Raw genomic sequence first — 23,787 nt, 5'->3', positions numbered from 1 at the left:
TCTCTCTGTTTTTTAACCAAGACGGGCTTCAAACTAGCAGCTACATTCAACCCTGGTTGTACCTCTGCATTTAGTCTAATAATCCACTCTAGTTCCTTCAGCTCTAACACATTATTGACATCTCCTCCCCTCATACCTAACTTGACATCACTTATTACTCTAAACTTAAAACTATGACCCTCATTCTCCATAATATGTTTATTTAACGCATTAGTAGATGTCTGCCTTCTAATCTCAGATTTATGTTCTATAATGCATTGTTTTAATTTTCTGGTTGTTTTCCCTTCATAGAAAGCTATGCATTTAACACAGGTTGCCAGATGCACTATACATGATGTATTACAATTCGCTGAACATTTAAATTCAAACTTTTGCTTAGTTATAGGATGCTCAAAGACATTTGTTAAGTCAAGTATATCAGCACAGCAGGTGCAGTTAAAGCACTTCTGTGTGAGTGTTTTACTTAATTGTTTTACTTTATTTTCCTTAAAATCTTTATAACATACATTTTGTTTTAAATTTTCTGAATTTCTAAAAGAAAAACTTGGTTTTATATCTAATATACTTCTAATCTCAGGCATAGCTAGCAATATTAGCCAATTCCTTTGTATAATATTACAAACATCTTTGGTATAGGCATTAAAGGTGGTCACATACCTAATGACATCCTTTTTCCTTTCATATAAATTTTTTTGTTGGTTCTTGTGGCAACCAAAACAAGGACGATATTCAGAATGTCTCTTAGCCTTTATTTCTTCATATATCATATGTGCATGCTATCCTTCCTAATATTAATTTAATAATCTATGATTTACAATTAGCTGGTGACATAACTATAGATCTTTTTAATTACTTTTCAACACCGTGTCCTAGGATACCGCAAATTTACAGTATTCCTAAAATCCATAAAGATCTTATGGATCCACCGCTAAGACCAATACTATCAGGCAACGGCTGGGTTACGGAGCCAATTTCCAAGTATCTGCAAACACAATTAAGTAAATATCTATGCAGATGTCCAAGTATACTTAAAGACACTGAACATTTTCTGAATGAGTTATATATTTGGTATGAACATAACATTGAAGAAATATTCATCTTTGTAACGTTGGATATAGTTTCATTATTTACAGTCATTCCAAATGATTATGGCTTAGATGTTATTAGAGGTTTTTTAACTTCAGAAGTACATATGCAAGCCAGGGAAGTAGAGAATATCTGTATGTTATTGGATGTTGTACTGACAAAAAATGTATTTTTGTTTGATGAAAAATGTTACCTTCAACTTACTGGGGTAGCAGTGGGCACCCCAGTAGCGAATACTTATGCAAATTTGGTTTTGTACTGCTGGGAGAAGCAGTTTTTGTTGAGTGATTATAATATACTTAACAAATCTTTTATAAAATTTTACCTTACTATTGATTGTTTTTTTATTTGGAGTGGCACAAAAGAGGAACTAAATAATTATATTGATTACTTAAATCAAACAACTAATTTCTTAAAGTTCAAAATGAGCTGCTCTATAGAAGACATAAATTTTCTAGATATTAAATTATATAAAAAAGACAATAGCATACAGACAACGGTTTATAAGAAAGATGTGAGTGCCAATGGATATATTAGGAAGGATAGCATGCACGCTCAACATACTTTTAAAGGTGTATTGAAATCACAACTAATCAGAGTTAGTAAGTTAAATACAGAGGATGTGAACTTTATAACCCAGGCAAATGAGATGGTACAGGAATTTAATAGATTGGACTATCCTTCCCAATACATACATTTGATATATGAAGAAATAAAGGCTAAGAGACATTCTGAATATCGTCCTTGTTTCGGTTGCCATAAGAACCAACAAAAAAATTTATATGAAAGGAAAAAGGATGTCATTAGGTATGTGACCACCTTTAATGCCTATACCAAAGATGTTTGTAATATTATACAAAGGAATTGGCTAATATTGCTAGCTATGCCTGAGATTAGAAGTATATTAGATATAAAACCAAGTTTTTCTTTTAGAAATTCAGAAAATTTAAAACAAAAATTATGTTATAAAGATTTTAAGGAAAATAAATTAAAACAATTAAGTAAAACACTCACACAGAAGTGCTTTAACTGCACCTGCTGTGCTGATATACTTGACTTAACAAATGTCTTTGAGCATCCTATAACTAAGCAAAAGTTTGAATTTAAATGTTCAGCGAATTGTAATACATCATGTATAGTGTATCTGGCAACCTGTGTTAAATGCATAGCTTTTTATGTAGGGAAAACAACCAGAAAATTAAAACAATGCATTATAGAACATAAATCTGAGATTAGAAGGCAGACATCTACTAATGCGTTAAGTAAACATATTATGGAGAATGAGGATCATAGTTTTAAGTTTAGAGTAATAAGTGATGTCAAGTTAGGTATGAGGGGAGGAGATGTCAATAATGTGTTAGAGCTGAAGGAACTAGAGTGGATTATTAGACTAAATGCAGAGGTACAACCAGGGTTGAATGTAGCTGCTAGTTTGAAGCCCGTCTTGGTTAAAAAACAGAGAGAGTGCATTTAGAGAGCTCAATATTTTGTGTTACCTCATTTTATTACATCTTATTTTACCTTTTTTCATTTCACATCATCATATAAATATATTTACTGGTACACACTTTTTTAGAACTAATTTATATGTATAACGTAAAGAGATATGTTTTTTTAAAAATAACTCATTTTAGAGATTTTTCTTTAAATATTTAATTGATGGAAAATTTTATTAGGCTGGCTGATCATGTGACTTGAATGTTACCCCATTTATAGACTTTCCAATTCATTTGAAGCTATGTACTGGTGGAGGGTGTTAACCCGAAAGCTTTACTGTATTAAAGTATATTTTATTTTAACGTACAACAGTGTGTTTGACATTTGGATCAATGTTGACCAAATAGCCAGGCTTTCATGAGTGGCCACAATGTCACCAACAGATATAAGTAGTCACAAAGATTACAATATTCTCTAAAGGACCAGCCACAATGAAAAGTTTAAATATATTTAATAATAAATAATAAAAGAACATGAAAATATGGAATATTTATTGCAAAATTAACATCAGAGTTTCAGACACAGGAAATATTAAAAATAACACACAATAGATTCAAACAGATACAGAAAAATAGTACTTAACTAATCTCACTATATTTTCCTGACTGATCTAAAGAATTGCTATTCCCTGATTCACTTACTAGAGCAAGGCAAGATGAAGTAGGTGACAGATCCTTCTTTGTCAGGTTATAAAACAGACTTGTGTGAGACTTCAGTCTCACCTAGTATTAAAACATTTTTAGTGATGGATTACAGAATGACATCACATGCATCTGGTCATCTGACTTCTGGTTCCCATGCTGCCTCCTTGGTTAACAGACCGCTAGGATTTAGCACATATAGGATCATAGGAGGCTACTAGGCTAATGACTCGAGGGCCCTTACAAACCTGGCCAAGTTTTACCCTTATTTCCATGATCAGCATCTGTCACTCCTGTCCTAAAGAGACATAGGTGGAACCCCTGGGATTTATGGTTACCCATCCAATCGTCCAGATTGTGTTTGAAGAGGGCCAATGAGGTGCTCTGATTGACATGATGTGGGAGTCTGTTCCAAAGGTGTGGTAACCTCTTGGAGACAAATCTGTCCCTCCAGCAGGTTCTATTAATGTCACATAACCAGGTTAAGGCCATTAGAGTGAGAAACCCATGTGGCATTTGACTTACGGATATGCAGCATTTCCAATAAAGCAAGGTCAACGATTGCCTTATATGCAAGGCAGGGCTTGCCTCTGAGTAGTCTGCATGAAACAGAATAAAGTGACAGTGATTTCAGATGATTCTCTTAGGACAGATGTTGAAGACCTTGAATTTTCCTTGTGAGGAACCTTTGTGGTCTCTCCAATTGCTGCAGGTGCTTGGAGAGGTACATACCAAAAGAGGGGCATTGTACTTCTATTATATAAGTTATAACTTCTTTTTTTGGGGGAGGCAATGCCCTTACTTATGAGATTTGGAATATAGAATGCCCTTTTTACCACTGTGGAGACATGGTGATCAAAGGTAAGGTTGCTGTCAACCTTTGTGCCCAGGTCTCTCACCACTGAGTGTGTACTTAGGATGTTATTATTGATGTGGTAGTTAGCAGAAATATTTTTCTTACTAAAAGGGATAATAATACATTTTTTGCATTGAGTTTAAGGCCATGACTTTGGTATCAATCATTTGTTTGTGTAAGACCCTCTTGTAGGAAGTTGACATAGTTTGGAGATTCTGTGGCCACCCCCAGTTTACAGTCATCAACAAACTTTGTCAGCCACAGAGCTTTAGTGTTAGCTTGCACTTCAGAGAAATAGATTCCAAACAGTAGCGGTCCCAGGACTGATCCCTGTGGAACACCACTGGTTACAGGCTTGCTGTTGGAGGTGGGTTTCCCTATTTTGACTATATGGGTTCTATCAGTGAACCAGTTAACGACCCATCAAATGATATATGGGTTGAAACCTAGCTAGGTGAGTTTATCAATTGTGCCTGAGTTGGGGGATAGTGTCAAAAGCCTTGGCTAAGTCTAGGTAGGCTGTATGCACATATTTCCCCTCATCAAGGGCCTTGCTGACTGTCTCGAAGAAGTCCACCAGGTTTAACAGGCATGATTTCCCTTTGACAAATCCAAGCTGAGTAGGGTCAAGTGTTTGGAGATTACCAATATCTTTGTTGATAAGGTCCATGATGATTCTCTCCATGGCCTTGCAGATAAGGCTAGTCAGGCTAATAAGTCTATAGTTCCCGGGGGTCAGTGGAAGCACCACCTTTGTGCAAGGGGATGACGGTGGCCTTTTTCCATTCAGCTGGGACAAAGACAGTACTTACGCTATGATTGAAGAGAGTACCCAATGCCATTGCTAATTCTTGTTTGAACCCATGTAGGATGCAGCTGGGATGTTATCAGGTCCCATGGATGCTGTGTTTTTGACCTTAGAGAGAGTGTTCACGACCTGCTCTTTAGAGATATAAGGTAGGGGACGGGTGGTAGGGATGTCTTGGGGTAAATGTGGCAGGGACAGGGGAATTAAGTTTTCACAGAACCTGTTGTCTAACAGGTTAACAATGTCCACAGGCTTGGTATATGTGGTATTGTTGGCTACCAGTTTGGTATAAATTTGGGTCTTTCCTTTTAGTTTATGGATGTAACTAAAGAACGCCTTATGGTTGTCCTTAGTTGGGGAATCTAATTTGGATTTGTGGTTAGCTTTGGTGGACTTCACAAGACGTCTTATTTGCTTGTTTAAGCTGAGAAGGAAGTGTTTCCAGTTTAGGGCTCACTACCTCTTACTCTTAGACAGTAATTTCTCCCTCTTATTGTAAAGCCTGTTAATGGCAGTTGTCTGCTGGACAGGTTTGCTCTTCCTTGAAGAGATTGTTTTGGTCCTGTTAGGTATGGCCGAATCAATGCAGTTGTCCAGATGTTTGTATAAAGCATTTGTGTAGAACTCTGCATAGTTGCCAGTCCCATCTGAGGGGAGAGGTGCAGTGAAGTTATTTATGCTGTCCTGTAAGAGGTTATAATCTACTTTGGAGAAGTTTTTTTAGTTTAGCTGCTGCTGGGGGGGTCAGGTTTGATAGTTACTTTGAATTAGATAGATTTGTGGTCAGATCTCACCAGGAAAGACCTCACAGTGGGGGTGCTACATTGGTCACCCGTATTGGTAAGCACCAGATCCAGGATGTTGGCACTGCTTGTGGGGGGGTGTCAACTAGCTGGTCCATGGCATTGTAGTTAATGAAGTCAAGGAACCTTTAGGCAAGTGAGTTTGCTCACAAGTAATTTCTCCAGTCAATGGATGGGTAGTTAAAGTCGCCTAAAACCATGGTGTTTGGATGTATCTTGATAAACTCAAGCAGATCCAAATAGGCAGAGTGGGTGTCCTGATTCATGGAGGGGGTCCTGTAGCTGGCAATGACTTGAACAGGTGTCCTACCAACAGTTAATTGCTCCTGAAGTATCTCCAGGGAATCCTGGAGTCTAACCAATCTTGGAGGAGTATTTATCTTTAATGAATATTGATACACTACCTCCTTTACTTTTCATGCCTTCAGTTTCTGGAAGTCATAAATCAGTTTCAAACCTCCACCTTTCCAGAGTAGCAGTTACTTCACCCAAAAGACAATGTAGAAAGCTTCCTAGTACAGACTTTGTGTCTCTGGTTGCACCGAGAACTGTAAGATACAGTCTTTATGGCCTAAGCCAGGTAATTTAATTTCAAACTATTTTCACAGTTAGGTGGACTGAGATTAACCCCTTCTCTTCCAGTATCCTTTGTTACAATATATGCATTTCAACAGTTACAATGATACCTGTATATTTCTTCCTTTGTCTAGCAGGACACACTGTTGGTATATTTTTAACACAAGCAACTTTACAAATATATTTTCAAAACAAGCATCTGTACAAATCAGTTTGATGTTCAAATAGCATGTAATTCCTTACTAAATTCCAGCAAGCCGTGCTGGCATATGTTACACATCCACTGACCTACGTCTCCTGGCATAGCTGGCAATACTTCACATCATCACAACTGGTTTCTAGTTTAGTGTTTTGTTTCCACTCTTGGGGAAAAAAGAATCTCATTTCTCTACAGGAACTTTACCCTATTCTATAATTTGTCAAAAAAGCTTATTTATATGACATTACTAGTCCTTCCTTTAGGTTTCCAAAAGAAAAAAAAGTTTGAAATGAATCCACTCTAGTTCTGCTTGTCTACCTTAAAAGGTTATGACCGTTCCCTCTTTGAGCGGACCAAGATGAGCCCCATTTTCCTGTCCACCTCTACTGATGGATATAGAGTTCTTTCCTCCTTGGTAAATACATAGAAGTGTTCATTTAGTTGCCTTGTCTATTCAGCATCCTCTTCAACCAAACTCCTTATCTGTTTTCTTAAGTTTTAAATTTCATTTTTCCTTTGGTAACTGACTAAAGTGAACTGGTCCACTTTCACCCTTTTCAGCCTGGCCCCAGTCACAAAATCAAGGTAAATTCAATATATATTGGCAGTTTAGACAGTCTGAGTATCTGGTTAACCAGCATGCTTTTGGGAAAACACCAGATTACCCGGAGAAAGTCACATAGTCACAGACAGAATGAGGAGACCTCACGCAAACACTGACCAAAGGTAAAGACTAGACTACTTTCATGACTGAGTTGGCTGTTCTTTCCTCAAACTCAGCCTTTGTGTTTCTGACTCAATTTCTTGTTTTTGTCATAACTTTTTCTCTTAAATTTACTGAAAGCTATACATTTTCCTTATCTTTTGATGGTGTCAAGTGCATTTTTTGGGTAGTGGGTTTGCATACTTTTTTTGCTCCAAGTTTTATTGCTTCTGTGATGGTAGGCTTTTTGTATCCCCATTGTAAATCCTCCCTACCTTCTTTTATGTTTGTTAGAGATTCCTGGAGGTACCAACTTGTTTATTAAAATCTGCCCTCCTGAAATCCAGAACCTTCACTTTTACTTGGCATGAACCTGCACTTAATTTGATTGTGAACAATATTTGGAAATAATTTGATGTTGGATGTAGTTTAGCATGTTCTGTTTGCTGGTTATGTATTTGGAAAAATATATTACGCAAAACTGGCCCCATTACTGAAGCACCAAGGAACACTGATTGTCATGGTGAAAAAAGGTTCCCTATTAAAATCGCGAAGGTCCGCTTACCTGAATACGGAAACATTGACACGTATACGTTGAAACGTGAAAACATCGATCATCCCGAAGCGCGAAAACACCGATCGTACTGAAGCGCGAAATCCAAAATGTCGAATCATCATGGTTGGCCCTTCTGCGGTATAGCTCCGTAAGGTAAGTGTGCGATAGTTATGGACCTTAGGGTTAGGGTGCGAGTTAAGGTAAGTGCATAGACAGTAATGTATGTAAGGTTTAGTGTAGGGTTAGAAGTAGGGTTTTGGTTAGTGTTGGGTAGGTAGTATGTAGCACGCAGTGGGGTTGGACAACTGTGACGGTTCGTGATTTTGAATTTCGTGGTTTGGAGTGTTCGGTGTATTCACGGTTCGGGTAATATGTGTCGATGATTCCATATTCGCTATTTAGGGCTTTCGCGGTTGTAATATAGACCTGTGAAAAAAAGCTTTTTTTCATGATGATACTTTCCTTCTTCTACTGCATTTGTCATGAAGTGTTGAACTTAGATAAGATGCCAGCCTGAGCAATAGTGTCATAAACCTTACCAGAGCGATAGTGTCATAAACCTTACCAGAGCAATAGTGTCATAAACCTTACCTGAGCGATAGTGTCATAAACCTTACCTGAGCGATAGTGTCATAAACCTTACCTGAGCGATAGTGTCATAAACCTTACCTGAGCGATAGTGTCATAAACCTTACCTGAGCGATAGTGTCATAAACCTTACCTGAGCGATAGTGTCATAAGCCTTAACTGAGATATAGTGTCATAAGCCTTACCTGAGATATAGTGTCATAAACCTTACCTGAGCGATAGTGTCATAAACCTTACCTGAGCGATAGTGTCATAAACCTTACCTGAGCGATAGTGTCATAAGCCTTACCTGAGCAATAGTGTCATAAACCTTACCTGAGCGATAGTGTCATAAACCTTACCTGAGCGATAGTGTCATAAGCCTTACCTGAGCAATAGTGTCATAAACCTTACCTGAGCGATAGTGTCATAAACCTTGGCAGAGTCCATTGGTAGTGATTGTACTTGAGTAGATCTGATCTCTTCTTGTTTACGTCTAAATGTAAAAATACCTGTGAGGTAGCACAGACCTTTATAGCATGCAGCCATTCTGTTCATTACCAATCACCAGAAATAAATGCTGTGAAAATTTCCAGCCCAGGGAAGGTGAGTGTTGGTGTGGGACTGTAAACATCTGTCTCCCTTGATGGTAGTAGCACTTTGTCAGGAATTTTTTTTTTTTTTTAAACTTCTAAGAGGAAAATTAGAAATGCTCAGCAAATTATCAGCTACTTTTGCAATATACACAATGTGGGACATGTTATGAATTATTTTTCATTTTTGAAATATTTTAGACCTAAGGAAGAGGATGACATTTCTGCAAAACTAGAAGTGCTAATATGTTTTCCTTAAAGAAATTTTCATTCTTATAATATTCCCAACAGGTTGGAGTGATTGATTTCTCCCTCTACTTAAAGAATGAAGATGACAGAAGTGGAGATGAAGAAAGGTAAATAAACAGTCATACCAGCAGAGGCAAGCTTTTGTGCATCTATAAAATGCATTTGGTATTAATAGCCATTGTCTGTTGTCAAAGGTGAAGTGCTGTGACGTGGCTGAGTACAGAAATAGAAAAACTAGAAATGTTGACCAGAATCTTCTCATGCATTCCAAATGCTTTTTAGGGTATAGAGCTATAACTTTTTTTTTAATGAAATAGACATAATACATTTTTGTTTGGATTTGCATGAAAAGTGATTTATTTTGGATCTGAGATGTAAACTCCTTTACAGTCACTGTGTACCATGGAAAAAAATAGCTGTATTGTCCGTTTAGAGTGAAAATGTTGCATTGTGAGACTGTTGCTATTAGAATCAGATGTAATATCTTAGGAAGATGGTACTGCAAAAAGGATAAGAGACACTTTTCACAACCTACAGTATCTGTATGAGAAGACAATTTCTGTATAATTCCCCAGCCACATAGGCTTGCGTAATTGGAAAGCCATCTCATTAGAGGTCAAACTTGGGAATCTGTTTGGGGTCTTTCACATGGATAGCTTGTCTTAAGTGTCACAGGTCATGGCGTATAAAGATGGAATGATGCATTTCTGGGTATGTGATACAGTGATTAGATAGGACTGTCTTTCGGCTTTTCCGGGTTAGGGGTCGCCACAATGGAACTCCGGTCTGCTAATGATTGGCAGTGAATTTTTTCGGTGTCCAAGGCACACCCGCACACACTCGCATGTACCTGCATGTCTTTAAATTCACTCGTTCTCAGGGAGGACATGCAGACTCCGCACAGAAGGTGCTCCAGCCAAGAATTGAACCGGAGAACCTTTTGCTGTGAGGCGACAATGCTAACTGCTGCACCACCGTGGTGATTAGATAGGACATTTGTGGAAAACTGGCGGTAAGTTGCCTTGAGGACAATAGCAGGCTAGGGAGAGTGAGGGTATTTTCTGCAGTACGGCAAAATCCCTTGAGGAAACAGGACTGAAGACATGTAAGAAGCAGCAGTAATAACAGAGCTGAAGACATGGGAGAAGCAGAAGCGAGGTCATGAATATGTATGTGTGTGCGTGCGTGTGTGTGTGAGATTGCAGGTACGCTTGTTAATATGTGTGTGCATATCTGGAATTGCCTTTGCAGCCTGGATGTTCTAGTAAATAAATTCAACATGTCTTGAAAATAGGCAGTGGAGGATGTTTTTTCAGCTGTAGAATCCCAATTGAGTTAGATGAAAATACAGTAAGCTCTGTGAAAGCTAGAAAAATGAGGTTATGATTTGGAGTCTGGTTATTGTGGTGGAAAAATGAAGGCATGCCATTGCAGTTGCACTGTTAAAACTGGGACAGGTAAGGACACAAGTGGACATTTCAGCAGAGGTTTTGAACACAAATGAAGGGTATGCTCATTAGACTTGATGCTGTGTTCCTGAAACAGTAGAAAAAATGGGATGTATGAGGTTTACTGCTGATTTTGATTGGATTGTCTGAATCGGTGCTCCTTGCATGGAAAATTTAAAACTGATTTTGAGCAAAGATAAAATCATATGCATAAATGTAATACGGACCTCCCCTGATATTGGTGAATGAAGTATAGTGAGTAAGTTCAGCCAGGATTGATTTTGTAAAGTATTCTTTTAAGATGCATCTAAAGGTGGGTAGGTTAGAAATAGTTCTGGTAGTTAGAGGTAAGGAGTTCCTTTTTATTTGCTACTAGTATGAGTATAGGCTTTGTCCAGGGGATTTATTAAATTTATTTATGTTGAGAGGTTGTTTGTCTTCTTATCTAAGAGTTCAGTAAGGGAAATGTACGTTGATTAAAGGGGTAAGAGATGGGCAGGCTAATGGTTTGTGTATGATTTTATGTATTGTTATAAGTTGGATGTAGGAGAAGTGGAGGGAGACTTCCAGGCAGCTAAGGGTATGCAGAGCCTTAACAGTGATTGGTAAAAGAGGATTAATTAGTAGCAAACTTGGCAGTTTTGTTCATAAGTTCATAGGTAGGATCATAGGTAGGTACTAGGCTATTGACCCTAGGGCCTATATAAGCCTAGCCAAAAAGGTACCCTGGCTTTCGCCACCCAGGAAAATTATTTTCCTGTGCCACTGTCGAGCAGAGCCACAGAAGTGTTCCCCGGGGTGAATTTCCTATTTCCCATCCAATCATCAAGATTTTTTTTGAAGAGTCCTAATGAGGAGCTTTGTTTGATATAGATAGGTAGTTTGTTCCAGAGTATGGGAAGTCTCTGGGATAGGAATCTATACCTCCAGCATGTTCTGTTTATTGTGGTGACAAGGTTGTTGCAGCTTTCAAGTTTTTTTTTTTTTTTTTTTTAAGGATGATTGGTTAGAACTGGGGCTCAATACAGTAGGGAGGACAGAAGATAGGTTTTGGCTAGAGCAGTTGTGGGTGTGCTCAGAAAATGTTTCTGTATAGCATGCCTAGGTTTTGATGGGTTTTCTTGATATTGCTTTGGATGTGGAGGTTAGATTTAAGCTCACCATCTATTATGACTCCTAATATTGTGATATTGTGGACTAATTCAATTTCAGTACCATTTGTTGAAAAAATTTGAAAGATGCTTTGTTAGCAGTATAAGTTTTGGGGGTAAAGAGGAGGAGTTTGTTTTTTGAAAGGGTTGAGTAAGAGTTATGCTCTTGTAAGCTAGGTTTCAATGGAGTTGACAGCTTGTTGAGTGATTACTTGGAAGTGAGCTAACTCATTACATTTGAGTGACGTCTCCAGGTGTCTCTGCAGTTAACTCCTACTGACGAATCTAGGTGTCAAATATCACTTATTCATATTTGCATCAATAATTCCAAAAACATGCTAATGTACAAAGTTTTAAAAGATTTCACCTTAAAGCTTACACAATGGCAAACTCAACTGCATTAATATTTGACCTCTGTCTAGTGCAGGTAAAGAGACATTAACTGCTGTTTTATTATATTAATTTATATAGATATAATTTGCGCATTTTTCTAAATTTCTCAACAACCAAGTGACAGAGACAGAACTCCTTAGCCTCATGAAATCTCTCAGCCAGATTAATAAAATGCTGCTGGCAGTATGCGAGTAACTTGAGTGGTTGCTGACATATTGTAAGTTGCTTATAAAATATTATAAATGTAATAGTTATTGTGTTTACTGTGACTTATAAATTTCAGTTTAAAACATAGAACCTAAAGAATACTACCACTACAAAAATAGTTTGTGCTGAAGAGTTTGCCATTTATACTTCTTTCATAACCTCTATGGTTCCAGAGATATGAGCATTTGTTTGAAATGTGAGGGCATCATTTGAGTTTGTCAAAAGGCTTAGTCTCCGCCCATTTGAAGTTACAGTGCAAACTTCCTGGGCTCCACTGAAGTGAATGAGTTAAGGTTTTTGAAGAACAGTTGATGGTAGAGTTATCTGCATATTGATGCAAGGTGCCTTCATAAGAAGATGAATGTAGGTTATTGATAAAAATATCGAAGCGTAGACGGTCAAGGATGGATCCTTATAGGACTTCTGTAGAAGTGGGAAGGTATGCAGAGATGGACACTTGCCATTTTACACTTTGTTGCTTGTTGGCAAGGTAGCTAGAGGACCACTGAATAGATGGAGATGATAGACCCAGGGTGGAATGTTGATTGAGAAGTTTAGTGTGAGAAACCACATCAAAGGCTTTTGACAGCTCTAGAAATACTACAGATACAAGTTTATTAGAGTTGCAAGCTTTATTGATAATGTCTGTAAATGATAGTAATGCAATGGAGGTGCTATGGTCTGGCTGAAATCCATGTTGTGTATTGGTGATTAGCTTATTTTGTAAGAGATTGTTGGTGTATCTGACATCCCCACTCTGGGCCAGTAATCAAGGAGCCTGAATCCTCACCACTTACACCGGAGAGGGATGTTTACTTGGAATACAAATGAATATACTCAGTATTTACAAATGCAGCCTTCTCTGCATCAAGCACAATTTCCCTTAAGAGCACATAGGGGACACAGTCAGCCTGGGGTCTGGATTTCTCTATATCTGTATCTCCCCAGGTCCCCAGTACGACACCCCACTGATGGAGAGTTAAATTTTTAATCGAGTGCCCAAGCCAAGTCCTCCACCACTCCTTTTGTAAAACCAGTGCTTTGTGTCCCTGCTCCAAGTAGCTGACACATGCACACTTCGAGATTTGATTTACATACACACACACACACACACACACACGCACACCTGGGAAAGGCTGGCACAGGTTTAGTAGCTATGCCGCCTTCTGCCCAGACTATAATGTAGTTATCGCTGCCACCAGGTACTACAAAGCCAGCTACCAAAGGCTGTTGCAAGGGTACCCATTTATATTGAGTGAAATTAATATTAATACAAGTTGTAATGTTGACCAAACAGCAAGGCATTCAGGAGTGGCCAGTGTTATGACCAAATAAATGTATGCAAATTCTCTCAAAACTTAAATATTTTCTAAAAAGGACTAGCCACAATGAAAAGTTTAAATATATTTAATAATAAATAATAAAATAATAATAAAATACTAAATATCTATTTAAAGTAAGTACCAGAGTTTCAGCCACAGGAAATATTGAAAATAACACAGCTGAGAAGAGTCACACAGTTACAGAAAAGCAATACTTAACTATTGTCACGTTTTCCTGACTGATGTAGAGAACTACTGTTCCTACTTTTTGAATAGAGCAAGACAAGATGATGTGGGTGAATGGTCCTTTTTGTCAGATCCAAGACAAAACACAGAGTACTGAGAGCAATCTCCTATTAATATCTAAACATTATTTCTGGCTTACAGAATGACATCACACACATCCTGTCATCTGACTCTTTTTCCCGGACTATCCCCATCACTAGAAGCTAGCAGGGTTTAGCACCTATGTGCTACAATACACACAGATAGAGCTTTACACAGATCTGCTGCAGCTCCTGGAAGTTGTAAAGCCATAAACCATGTCCCTTCTTCCTACAGGAGCTAATAAACCATACTTCTTACAGGCATTGCATCTCCTGACTTTATTCAAAACTGTAAGATAACATTTTTATGGCCTAGGCCCAGTAGTTTAATTTTCTTATTATTTTTGAAGTTTAAGATTAGCCTCTTCTCTTCCAGTATACTCTGTCAAGGCATATACATTTAATTCAGTTATAATAATATATGTACATTTATTTTATTTCCAGCAGGGTACACTGTTGATACAGTTCAACACAAGAAACTTCACAAGTACATTTTTCAAAACAAGCATCTGTACAAAACAGTTTGATATACAAATTCCATATAATTCTTTACTAAATTCCAGCTACCTGTGCTGGCATATGTTACACATCCACGGTCTTACTTCTCCTGGCATGGCTGGCATGGCTGGCAGTACCTCCTATCGTCACATCTCTTGTCCCTTTGAAGACTCAAGCTAGTGTGCCCCTTGATAAACATTGCTTTAGAGGAATGAGCCTGTCTGGGAATACATTACCCCATACCCTGTCTTGACAGCCGAGCTGCATTGGAATTGCTAATTCCACTATAGTACTGCACTGTTATATCATATGCCTGCAGCCCTAGGCTCTACCATAGTAACTTGGCATTTTGCTGGCTGGTTGCTGTAGTCATAGATACTTAGCACCATAGCCTCCCTATCATGGCAAGGTTTCATCATGTTAACATGGTACGTTTTGTGCCCCTACCTCCTTCCCTGCAGTTCTACCATGTAGTTAACATCACTGACCTTCCTTACCACTTTGAAGGATCCATCCCAAGCTGCCTGTAGCTTATTGTGTTTGACAGGAATGTGAACCACAACCTGCTGTCCCACAGCATACTCTCTGGCTCGACCTTTCCCGCCATACCAGACCTTTTCTGCTGTTTGGCCCCTGCCAGGTTTTCCTGGGCCAAGCCCATGAGCTCCCTAAGCCTTGTCCTGAGGTTTAAGACATATGCCACAACAGACTCCTTGTAGGATTCACATTTACCTTCCCACTCATCACAAATCAAATCTAACCCCCCCCCCCTTAGCTTATGTCCATACAGCAACTCAAAGGGTGAAAGACCTGTGGATTCTGGGGTACCTCTCTGTATGCAAACAGCATACGGAGCAAATATTTGTCCTGCTCTCTCTTAAACTGGTCTGCAAATGCCCGTAGTTTGGTCATCAGTGTAGAGTTTAACCTGTCCACAAGGCCATTACTGGGGATGGTAGGGGTGGTCTTTAGGTGCTTCCCTCTACAGTGCTTCCACAGACAAGTCAGCAGGTCTGACATGAAACTGGCATCTCTATCAGTCAATGTTTCTCTTGGGAAATCTACCCTGCTGAAAATCTCTAGCAAAACATTTGCCATCTTCTGTGCCTCGATGGAGGACAGAGCCACCTCCTCAGGGTATCTGGTAGCATAATCCTACCACTAGGATATACTTCTTCCTTGTAAAACTTGAGATAATCAGAGGCCCCACAATATCCACAGCTATCCTCTAAAATGGCTCCTCAATCACAGGCAAAGGAGCTTTGACCTTGTCTCCTGCCTTGCCTACTTTTTGTCACTGCTCACAGGTCCTGCAGTACCCTGCTACATCCCTTGCAATCCCAAGCCAATAAATGTTCTGCATAATATGCCCCTTGTTATGCCTTATGCCCATATGACCTACAAAAGGAATGTCATGGGTTATGGCTAGAAGTGCTAGATTGTAGGCTCTAGGCACTACCAATTGCTGTATTACCTCACTCTCTAGCCCTCCCTCAGGGTCCACTGTCTATACAGTAACCATTTGTTCCAGTAAACAGACTCCCCTTTTCCTTGAGAATCAGTTGCCTTCCTAGCTATCTCCCTCAAACCTCTTAAGATAGGGTCTGAGAGCTGAGCCTGTCTCAACTCTGCCTTTGTAAATCTTCCCAGCTTCCCTTCCACAGGAAGTCTGGTATCCTCTGACAGCAGTGCCTCACTGTCAGCTTGGGTACTACAACTCACCTCTGCCCTTGCAGTCACTGTGTCCAAGGGAACATCAGTACCTGCCAACAACTGTGGCTCTCCTTCAGGATCACTGCTATAGGGTAGCTCCCTCTCTGAAGTAGGCACCCCACCAGCCCTAGCTTCAGGTGTGGTATCTGTCTGGGTCTCTCCCAGGCTACCAGACCCACATGCCTATCTCCAAGCCTGACTGAGTGTAACTGCATGTACACACTATACTGCATTATCAGAATCATTCCCTGTCAAGACATCTGCTGGAATATCCTCAAACACACCTACCTGCTTGCTTCCTTTTCCACCCTCCCAGTCAAGGTAAACCCTGGCTAAAGGCATTTGGAATGAGGTCCCTCCCAAAGCTCTGACTGGTAGACTGCCCAAGCAAGTATTGCTTCTCTTTAACCACTGCAGGTTATGATAGTTATGTCAGAGGCTGTGTCTCTTTCAGCAGTGGCCTGTTTTCTATCCACTAAGATACAATATAACCTCTTGTGATAGTTTGGTAACCCTGCTGCCTCCAAATAACTTACCACTGGCATACTGTTATTCCCACTTGCTGGCTCCCCCACCTTTTGTTCCCCACCTTGCCTCCATGGACATGTATGTGATACATAGCCCCACTGGTTACATTTTAAACATTTAACACTTGATCCTGGCTGTATATCTGAACTAGTGGCTTCCACTCTTACTGGTGGGCTCTGTTGGGGTGATTTAGGCTGCCAGCCATGGGTTCCCTTATATGCATGTGCAGTACTGGGTATCCCCCTCCGTGTTTAGTGATGCCCTGCTTGCTAATTAGAGATCCCTTTTCTTCCCCAGTTCATCTGCAGAGTTACGTTCTTGGTCTGCCAACTAGATTCTCATGTCCTCAGGCAAAGTGCTAGGGGCTTGTTCCCTCATCAAAAGGTCTGCCAGCCCTCTAAAAGTGGTGACCTGACACCCACTCAGCCACCTATGAAAATAAGTGCTTAACTCAGCAGTATAGTGACACACATTCATCTGCCTTGTGTTTGTGCTCACAAAACATTTTTTTCTGTAAGCTTCAGTTGTAAACTAAAGCATTCAAGTAAACATCTCTTTACTTTTCATAGTTTAAACAATCAAAATCAGACAGTTTAGAAGCAGCAGTTACAGGTTTACCATGGAGTAAGGGGGACAGGAACCATACCCAGGGCCCTTGGTCAAGATTATACTGTTTACATACCCCTTCAAATATATGTATAAAACAAAACAAAAAAAATTATCACCCTGTGTAAGTTGTGGAAGAAATTTACTGACCTTTACTGCTTCTGGGGTTTGGTTATTCCCTTCCCCATGAACTCCATGACCCTGGCGAAGAGTCTGCATCGCCTTGTCATGTTGACGCTGCTTCTCATTTTCTTCAGCCTTTAGATGCCACAGTCTGTCATCTGTCATTTTCTTTGGCTTCCAAACGCCACAGTCTCTCTGCTGATTCTAATTCCATCTGTTTTGCCTTCAGTTCAAGTCTCTTAAACTCCAGATAGATTTTTAAGTCCATTGAGGAAAAGGTGAAGTGTCCTGTTTCTGAGGGTTGCCATTTCCCATCACCAGACTGGTTGTCCTGTTGGTTGCTGGTCTGAGCTGCGACTAAGGCTGAAATCATTTCCTGTTTAGTCAAGTTGGCATGCACCAGTCCTTTGGCTTCACAAACCTTGGGAACTAGTTCTTTGTCAGCTTGCCATAATCCTCTGCTGACATGTTTGCATTCTTTCCCTGACTAAACTAAAGTAACAAAAAATAAATAGGCTGTTGTGATATGAAACTCTGAATGTCTACCATGTGGCTGTTGAGAAAATGCACACCTTTAGTGACAACTGCTTACAGGCAATACCCACACTGCTGCTCAGCAATGTGCGACGCCCCCACTCTGGGCCAGTAAGCAACTAGCCTGAGTCCTCACCACTGACACTGGAGAAGGACATTCACTTGAAATACAAATCAATACACTCACTTGAAATACAAATCAGTACTCTGTGTTTCCAAATGCAGACCTCACTGCATCAAGCACAGTTTCCCCTTAAGAGCACACAGGCAATACAGTCAGCCAATGGTTTGGATTTATCTAAATCTGTCTCTCCCCAGGATGACCGCAAGACTCCCACTGGTACAGCTGCATATTTAAATCCTCAGCCAAGTCCTCCACCACTCTGTCAAACCAGTGCTTTGTGTCTTTACTCCAAATAACAGACATACACACACTTTGTGATTTGATTTGCACACACACATACACACACACACACCTGAGAAAGGCTGTCACAGGTTTAATAGCTATGCCCCTTCTGCCCAGACTGAGGTAGTTATCACTGCCACCAGGCACTACAATGCCAGCTACCTAAGGCTCTTGCAAGGGTACCCAGTTATACTGAGTGAAATTAATATTTATACAGATGGTAATGTTGATCAAACAGCAAGGCTTTCAGGAGTGGCTAGAGTTAGGACCAAATAAATATATGCAAATACTCTCAAACCTTAAATATTTTCTAAAAAGGACCAGCCACAATGAAAAGTTTGAATTTATTTAATAGTAAATAATAAAAGAACAAGAAAATAGTAAATAATCTGCTTATAGTAAACACCAGACTTTTCAGGCACAGGAAGTATTGAAAATAACACAGCTGGAAAGAGTCACACAGTTACAGAAAAACAGTACTTAACTATTCTCACTATATTTTCCTGACTGATCTAGAGAATTACTGATGTAATGGGATCCTATCTCGCCTACATTCATGACAGATGGGTTCGGAGCCGATCCATCGGCTCCGACTCGGCAACTAATACACTAGCACGAAGTCTCTCATTGGCTGGGCTACTCCCTATCCCAGGATGCACTACACCTGCTTCCCCAGATCTCGTTTGCCGCTTTACAAGCTGGACGTGGTCTCGACTTGGCTGGAGCTAAGTGGTTCTTTTTACCTTTATTGGTCTTTGACCTTGGGGTTTTTGTCATATATTAACCAAACAGCTGTTTTAACAGCTATTCTTTATACTATTTGTGACTTTTGAGTGCTTGAGTGTCTTCTGGTACTTTATTTTTTCAGTCGGGCAAGGCCCGTTTAAGTTAGAGGGCCTTTGCCCTACCCTTGTGTACTATTTAATTTTAATTTCCCTTTGTGGTTAATTGTTTTTCGGGCCAAGCCCGTTTAAATTAGAGGGCTTTGGGCCGTTGGACTTGTTTTGTCTGTTTGTTTGTGAGGTAAAATTTTCCTAAGTGCTCGCGCCAGTGTGTCTCGCGCTTTTCAGTTGGCGCTTTTTTGTTATAGTGCTTACTTTTGTGGTAAAGTCATACTTGTTGTAGGGCCTGTACTATGTCTAAAGAACAAAAGTCAGGTTTTAAAAAATGCACTCGGTGCAGTTATAAAATGTCCATAACAGACAGCCATTCAATCTGTGTTTATTGTTTGGGGCCGAAACATCTGCAAGAGACTTGTAGCGTATGTCATGCTTTTTCTGCTAGAGTTCTTCAAGAACGTAAGAACAAGCTGATATTGAAAGGGCTTATCAAACCTTCTTTTGAGGAAGCCTTAAATCCTCCTGTTGCTTCCAAAAAGAAAAGATCGTCGGCACCGACAAGTCCGTCGGAGCCGATTTCCAAAAAGACAAAATTGACCTCTTCTTCCTCGGCTCCACTGACTTCGGGGCCGAGGGTCGAAGGGTCTGCCTCGATACCTCCTACTTCGGCTCCATTGCCTTCAGAGCCGCAAGTTGGAGTATCGAGAGGTGAATCACCTCCATCGGTTCCAATGGCTTCGGAGCCGGTGGAAGTGTGCAGCTCAGACTCTTCCCCCTCGGCTCCGAAGAAGGCTCCTTCGGTGCCGATGGTGGTCCATGATGTGGTGGAGTCGGCGCCGATAGTTTTGGAGCCATATCGGAGCCGGTCCCCTTCTCTCTCGGAGCCGAGGAGAAAGTCTTCTCGAGTGTCTACCTCCTCTAAATCCTCGAGACTGTCAGATTCGGACCTGGATAGGGTTTTACAGAGGCTATTCCAGTCTCCAGTGTTTACTAAAATGGTCTCGGCTCCAGCACAGTTTGCTTCGGAGCCGATCCCCCCTCCAACACATTTGATTCCTCCTCCAACCTCTTCGGAGCCGTTGGAGCCGGTGGTGGTGGAGCAATGTGGAGCCATACGGTCGGAGCAGAGACCCCTTACAGGCCTCTCGACTCCGACTGTGCTTCCTACCCTGTTCTCCGGTTCAGGGTTTGGTACTGCGACCTCTTCAGCCGGGCCCGAGGGGAATACGTTGGGATTGGGTGCTTCGGTGCCTAGTCTTCCTCTCGGAGCATCGGCTGCTGGAATTCCCAGTGCCATCGTGGCCTCTAGACCAGTGACCTCTTTGGATTCTGGAGGTCCGGCCTTTGAGGTCATGAGGAGCGCGCTGGCCATGCCTTTGCCGGTTCAACAAGTTTCTACCTCACCGTCCATAGATTTGGAGACTGGTGCCTCTGTTGTGTTACAGCCCCCCGGCAGCGGGGCCCCAGGGCCTGAGGATACCCCCATCGGAGGTTCCCTTCTTCCTGGTGGTCCGTCCGAAACTGCTTCGGACGAACCCCCACGGAAGAAATTGTGTAAGAGGAAACACGTAGACTCCCAAGATGAGTCTATTACATCGGATACTGACCTCGATGACGCAGAAGGGTCCCCCAAATCATCTTCGGATGATATCTCCTTCTCAGATATCTTGGAGATTCTGAGACAGAGAGGTGACTGGCAAGCCAAAACCCCTTCAGCTGAGGAGTCAGTCTTCCTCAAGGCCTTTGGGGCCCAGCCTTCCGCCTCCTGGGTGTCTCCACCCTTTGATGAACTCCTTGATTTGGTTTCTCGAAGGGTGTGGGAACACCCTGATTCTGTGGAACCTGTGCCTGCGAGGCCCAATAAATTTTTGTCAGCCCCCCCCCCCAGAAGTAGTTTCTCACAAAGGGTGTGCCTGTAGATGCTTTGGTGGTGGCTTCTGCCACACAGCAGGACATGGCAGAGGCTTCGACGTCTATTCATCCTCCTAATAAGGACTCTAGGAGTATGGATAGGTACGGGAAGCGTACCCTGTCCTCAGCGGCCTTTACCTTACGGTCGCTGAACTACTTGTGTCATTTTACGAGGCTCCAAAGAGATCTTCTCAAAGAGCTAAATGACTCTCCTGTTGGTAATCTACCTGAGGCGCTGGCCCCGACTGTTGACGCACAGATGACTACCCTTTTTTCTATTGTTAACTTGTCCATGAGGCTCATCTCATATGCAGCCGAAGGGGCGAGTAGAGCAGCGGGAACAGGCGTTGCCCTCAGGAGACAAGCCTGGTTACGCTTGTGTTCGTTCACAGAGGCTTTCAAGTCTTCCTTCGCCGACGCCCCCTTTGATGGGTCATCTTTGTTTGGACCCAAGGTGAAGGACACACTAACTAGGTGCGAGCAGGAGGGCAAGACTTTGACTGCCGTTGGGGCCCGATTTTCCGCTCCTTCTAGGCCTTACCCCAAGGCTGGGAGAGGAGGGAAAATGTGGTTTAAAAAATCTCAGAAGTCTTTCCCTACTCCACCCAGTGATTACCCCTCCAGAGGCAGAGGGGGGGGGGATTTTGGAAGACGCCGCCCCAGAGGTGGCAGAGGGCCCCGTAACTCTGGAGACCGCGATTCCTTTCGTGGTTCTTCATACAACCAGCGATCCTGAGTTGTTGCCCGACTGTGCAACTCCGGAGCCAGTCGGGGGTCGCTTTGCGGCGCACCCACAAGCTTGGGAATCCATAACAAGCGATCAGTGGGTGCTTCACATTATTACCAGAGGATGTTCTTCATCTCACATTGCTGCAGTCCTTACACTTGGGTAGTCTGCTGTCCTCGGTCGGCCCGAATATCAAAGTATAAGGCTGACGTCGGTCAAGGCGCATTAGACTGACATCAGGACGTCAGGGTACAAATGCGCATGACCGACGTCATATCCTCAGTCTTTTTTGACGCATGGTCCGATGCAGAAGCAGCGTTGCAAGTGCCGTTCGGCGTTCTGAAATTTTTCGAATTCGGAGTTTCAGACCGAGTCAAAGTTGGCTAAGTACCCCGTTGGGGAATATTTTGTTTTTTCTTGCCTCAGTGGTTTACCGGATGTCAGAAAAAGTGAATAACTGTATTTCTTGTGGGAAACAGATACCGCATAGAGATTATCATACTTTGTGTATTCCTTGTTTGGGGCCTGAGCACGACGTTGTTGGGTGTCGCTTTTGTGCTAGGTTCAATAAGCGCACTATTAAGCGAAGGTTAGATTGTGCCAGGTTAGTCTTCGGGAAGCGGTGCAATTATAATATGCCGTCGGATGCTCCGACGTCCGCTTCTTCGAAGAAGCGCAAAGACAAAGCAGCTAAGCCCAGACAGGAGGAGTCGTCCGTACCGGACGCCGGTTCTTTGGAGGTGTCGGTGGAACCGGGGGTTCCTCCGGAGGTTTCTCTGGAGTCCCAAGGGGAGACTTTGTTATTGCAGGATGTGGCCTCTCAGGAGGCAGGTCAGGCTGAAGGGGCTTCTCAGGTTACTGTACTCCCCTCCCTTCCTAGGGTGGTTAGGCCCTCTCCTTCTGTTTCCAAGGCTTCTCCCAGGGGCAGGCCAGGTTTTGCTTCTGTTGGTGTCACTCCTAGTTCATCAGGATCTGTGCCCAAGAAGCACATGCTCAAAATGGCAGAAAATTTAATTACTTTAATTAGAGGTCCTTTGCCCCCTCCTGATAAGAGGCTTAGGGTGGAACCAGAGTTGGGAAGTTTTGAGCAGGCTTCGGATGTTTCAGAGTCTTCGGCTGAAGACTTGCAGGAGTATTCTCCTTATTCTGATTCTGATGTGGATGATTCTACTCCTTCTGCTTCTCCTCCAGAGGATTTTTCTTTTTCAGAGACTCTTCATTCCATGAGGGAGCATTTTAAGTGGGAAGGTCAGGACTCCTCTGATTCCAGGAAAAGGCTTAGGGAATTTTTGTTTTTACCCCAGCATAGGCCTTTGGCTATACCTCCTGTTCTGGATGTTGTGGAAGATGTGTTTGCAGAGGCTTCTCTTAATCCTGATTCTGTGCCTCTTGCTCCTGTTAAAACGGATAGGTATTACAGGGTGCCTGAAGCTCATAAATATCTTTTTAAGAGTCCTAGGGCGGACCCAGAAACTGTTAGTCAGGGGCCTAAGGGTGTCAAGGCTTCTGTTGTAAAAAATCCGGTTCCTCCAGATAAAGAGGCCAGGGCTTTGAATAGATGGGGAAAGAAAGTCTATACTTCTTCCACCTTAGCTATGAGGGCTTTGAATTGCCAGTTTCACATGTTGAAATACCAAAACTATCTACTTTCTCAATTGAAGTCTAAGGTAGATGCTCTGGCGGAAGGTATTGAGTGTAAGGAATTACAGGATTTGGTGCATGTTTCTGAACAGGTGGGTAAGCATTCTTTGCAATGTGGTTTTGATGCTGTACAGGCCTCATCTAGGGTGGCTGCCACTGGGTCAGTTCTCCGCAGGCACGCCTGGCTGAGGGATCAGAATTTATCTGACCATGTTAAGACAAGGATTTTAGATGCTCCTTTACAGTCTGATGTGCTGTTTGGGTCCCCTGTGGAGGCAGT

At 41.7% G+C, this 23,787-nt stretch overlaps 1 protein-coding gene across 3 annotated transcripts in view; it reads left to right on the top strand.

Annotated features, from left to right (window-relative positions):
- Positions 1–23,787, top strand: part of RUFY2 (RUN and FYVE domain containing 2) — a 2,497,315-nt gene that overhangs the window by 1,493,724 nt on the left and 979,804 nt on the right. For all 3 annotated transcript variants that reach the window (XM_044055761.1, XM_044055762.1, XM_044055763.1), the window contains one exon: positions 9,177–9,241. In XM_044055761.1, coding sequence (XP_043911696.1) covers positions 9,177–9,241 — 65 coding nt within the window. The remainder of the gene's footprint in view (positions 1–9,176; positions 9,242–23,787) is intronic.

This window comes from Protopterus annectens, chromosome 14.part0 (assembly GCF_019279795.1).
Source record: "Protopterus annectens isolate FY-2018-M chromosome 14.part0, PAN1.0, whole genome shotgun sequence".
In the NCBI taxonomy this organism is placed as follows: Eukaryota; Metazoa; Chordata; order Ceratodontiformes; family Protopteridae; genus Protopterus; species Protopterus annectens.
Note: the sequence above shows the minus strand (reverse complement) of the source record. Positions and strands in the feature narration are given on the sequence as shown.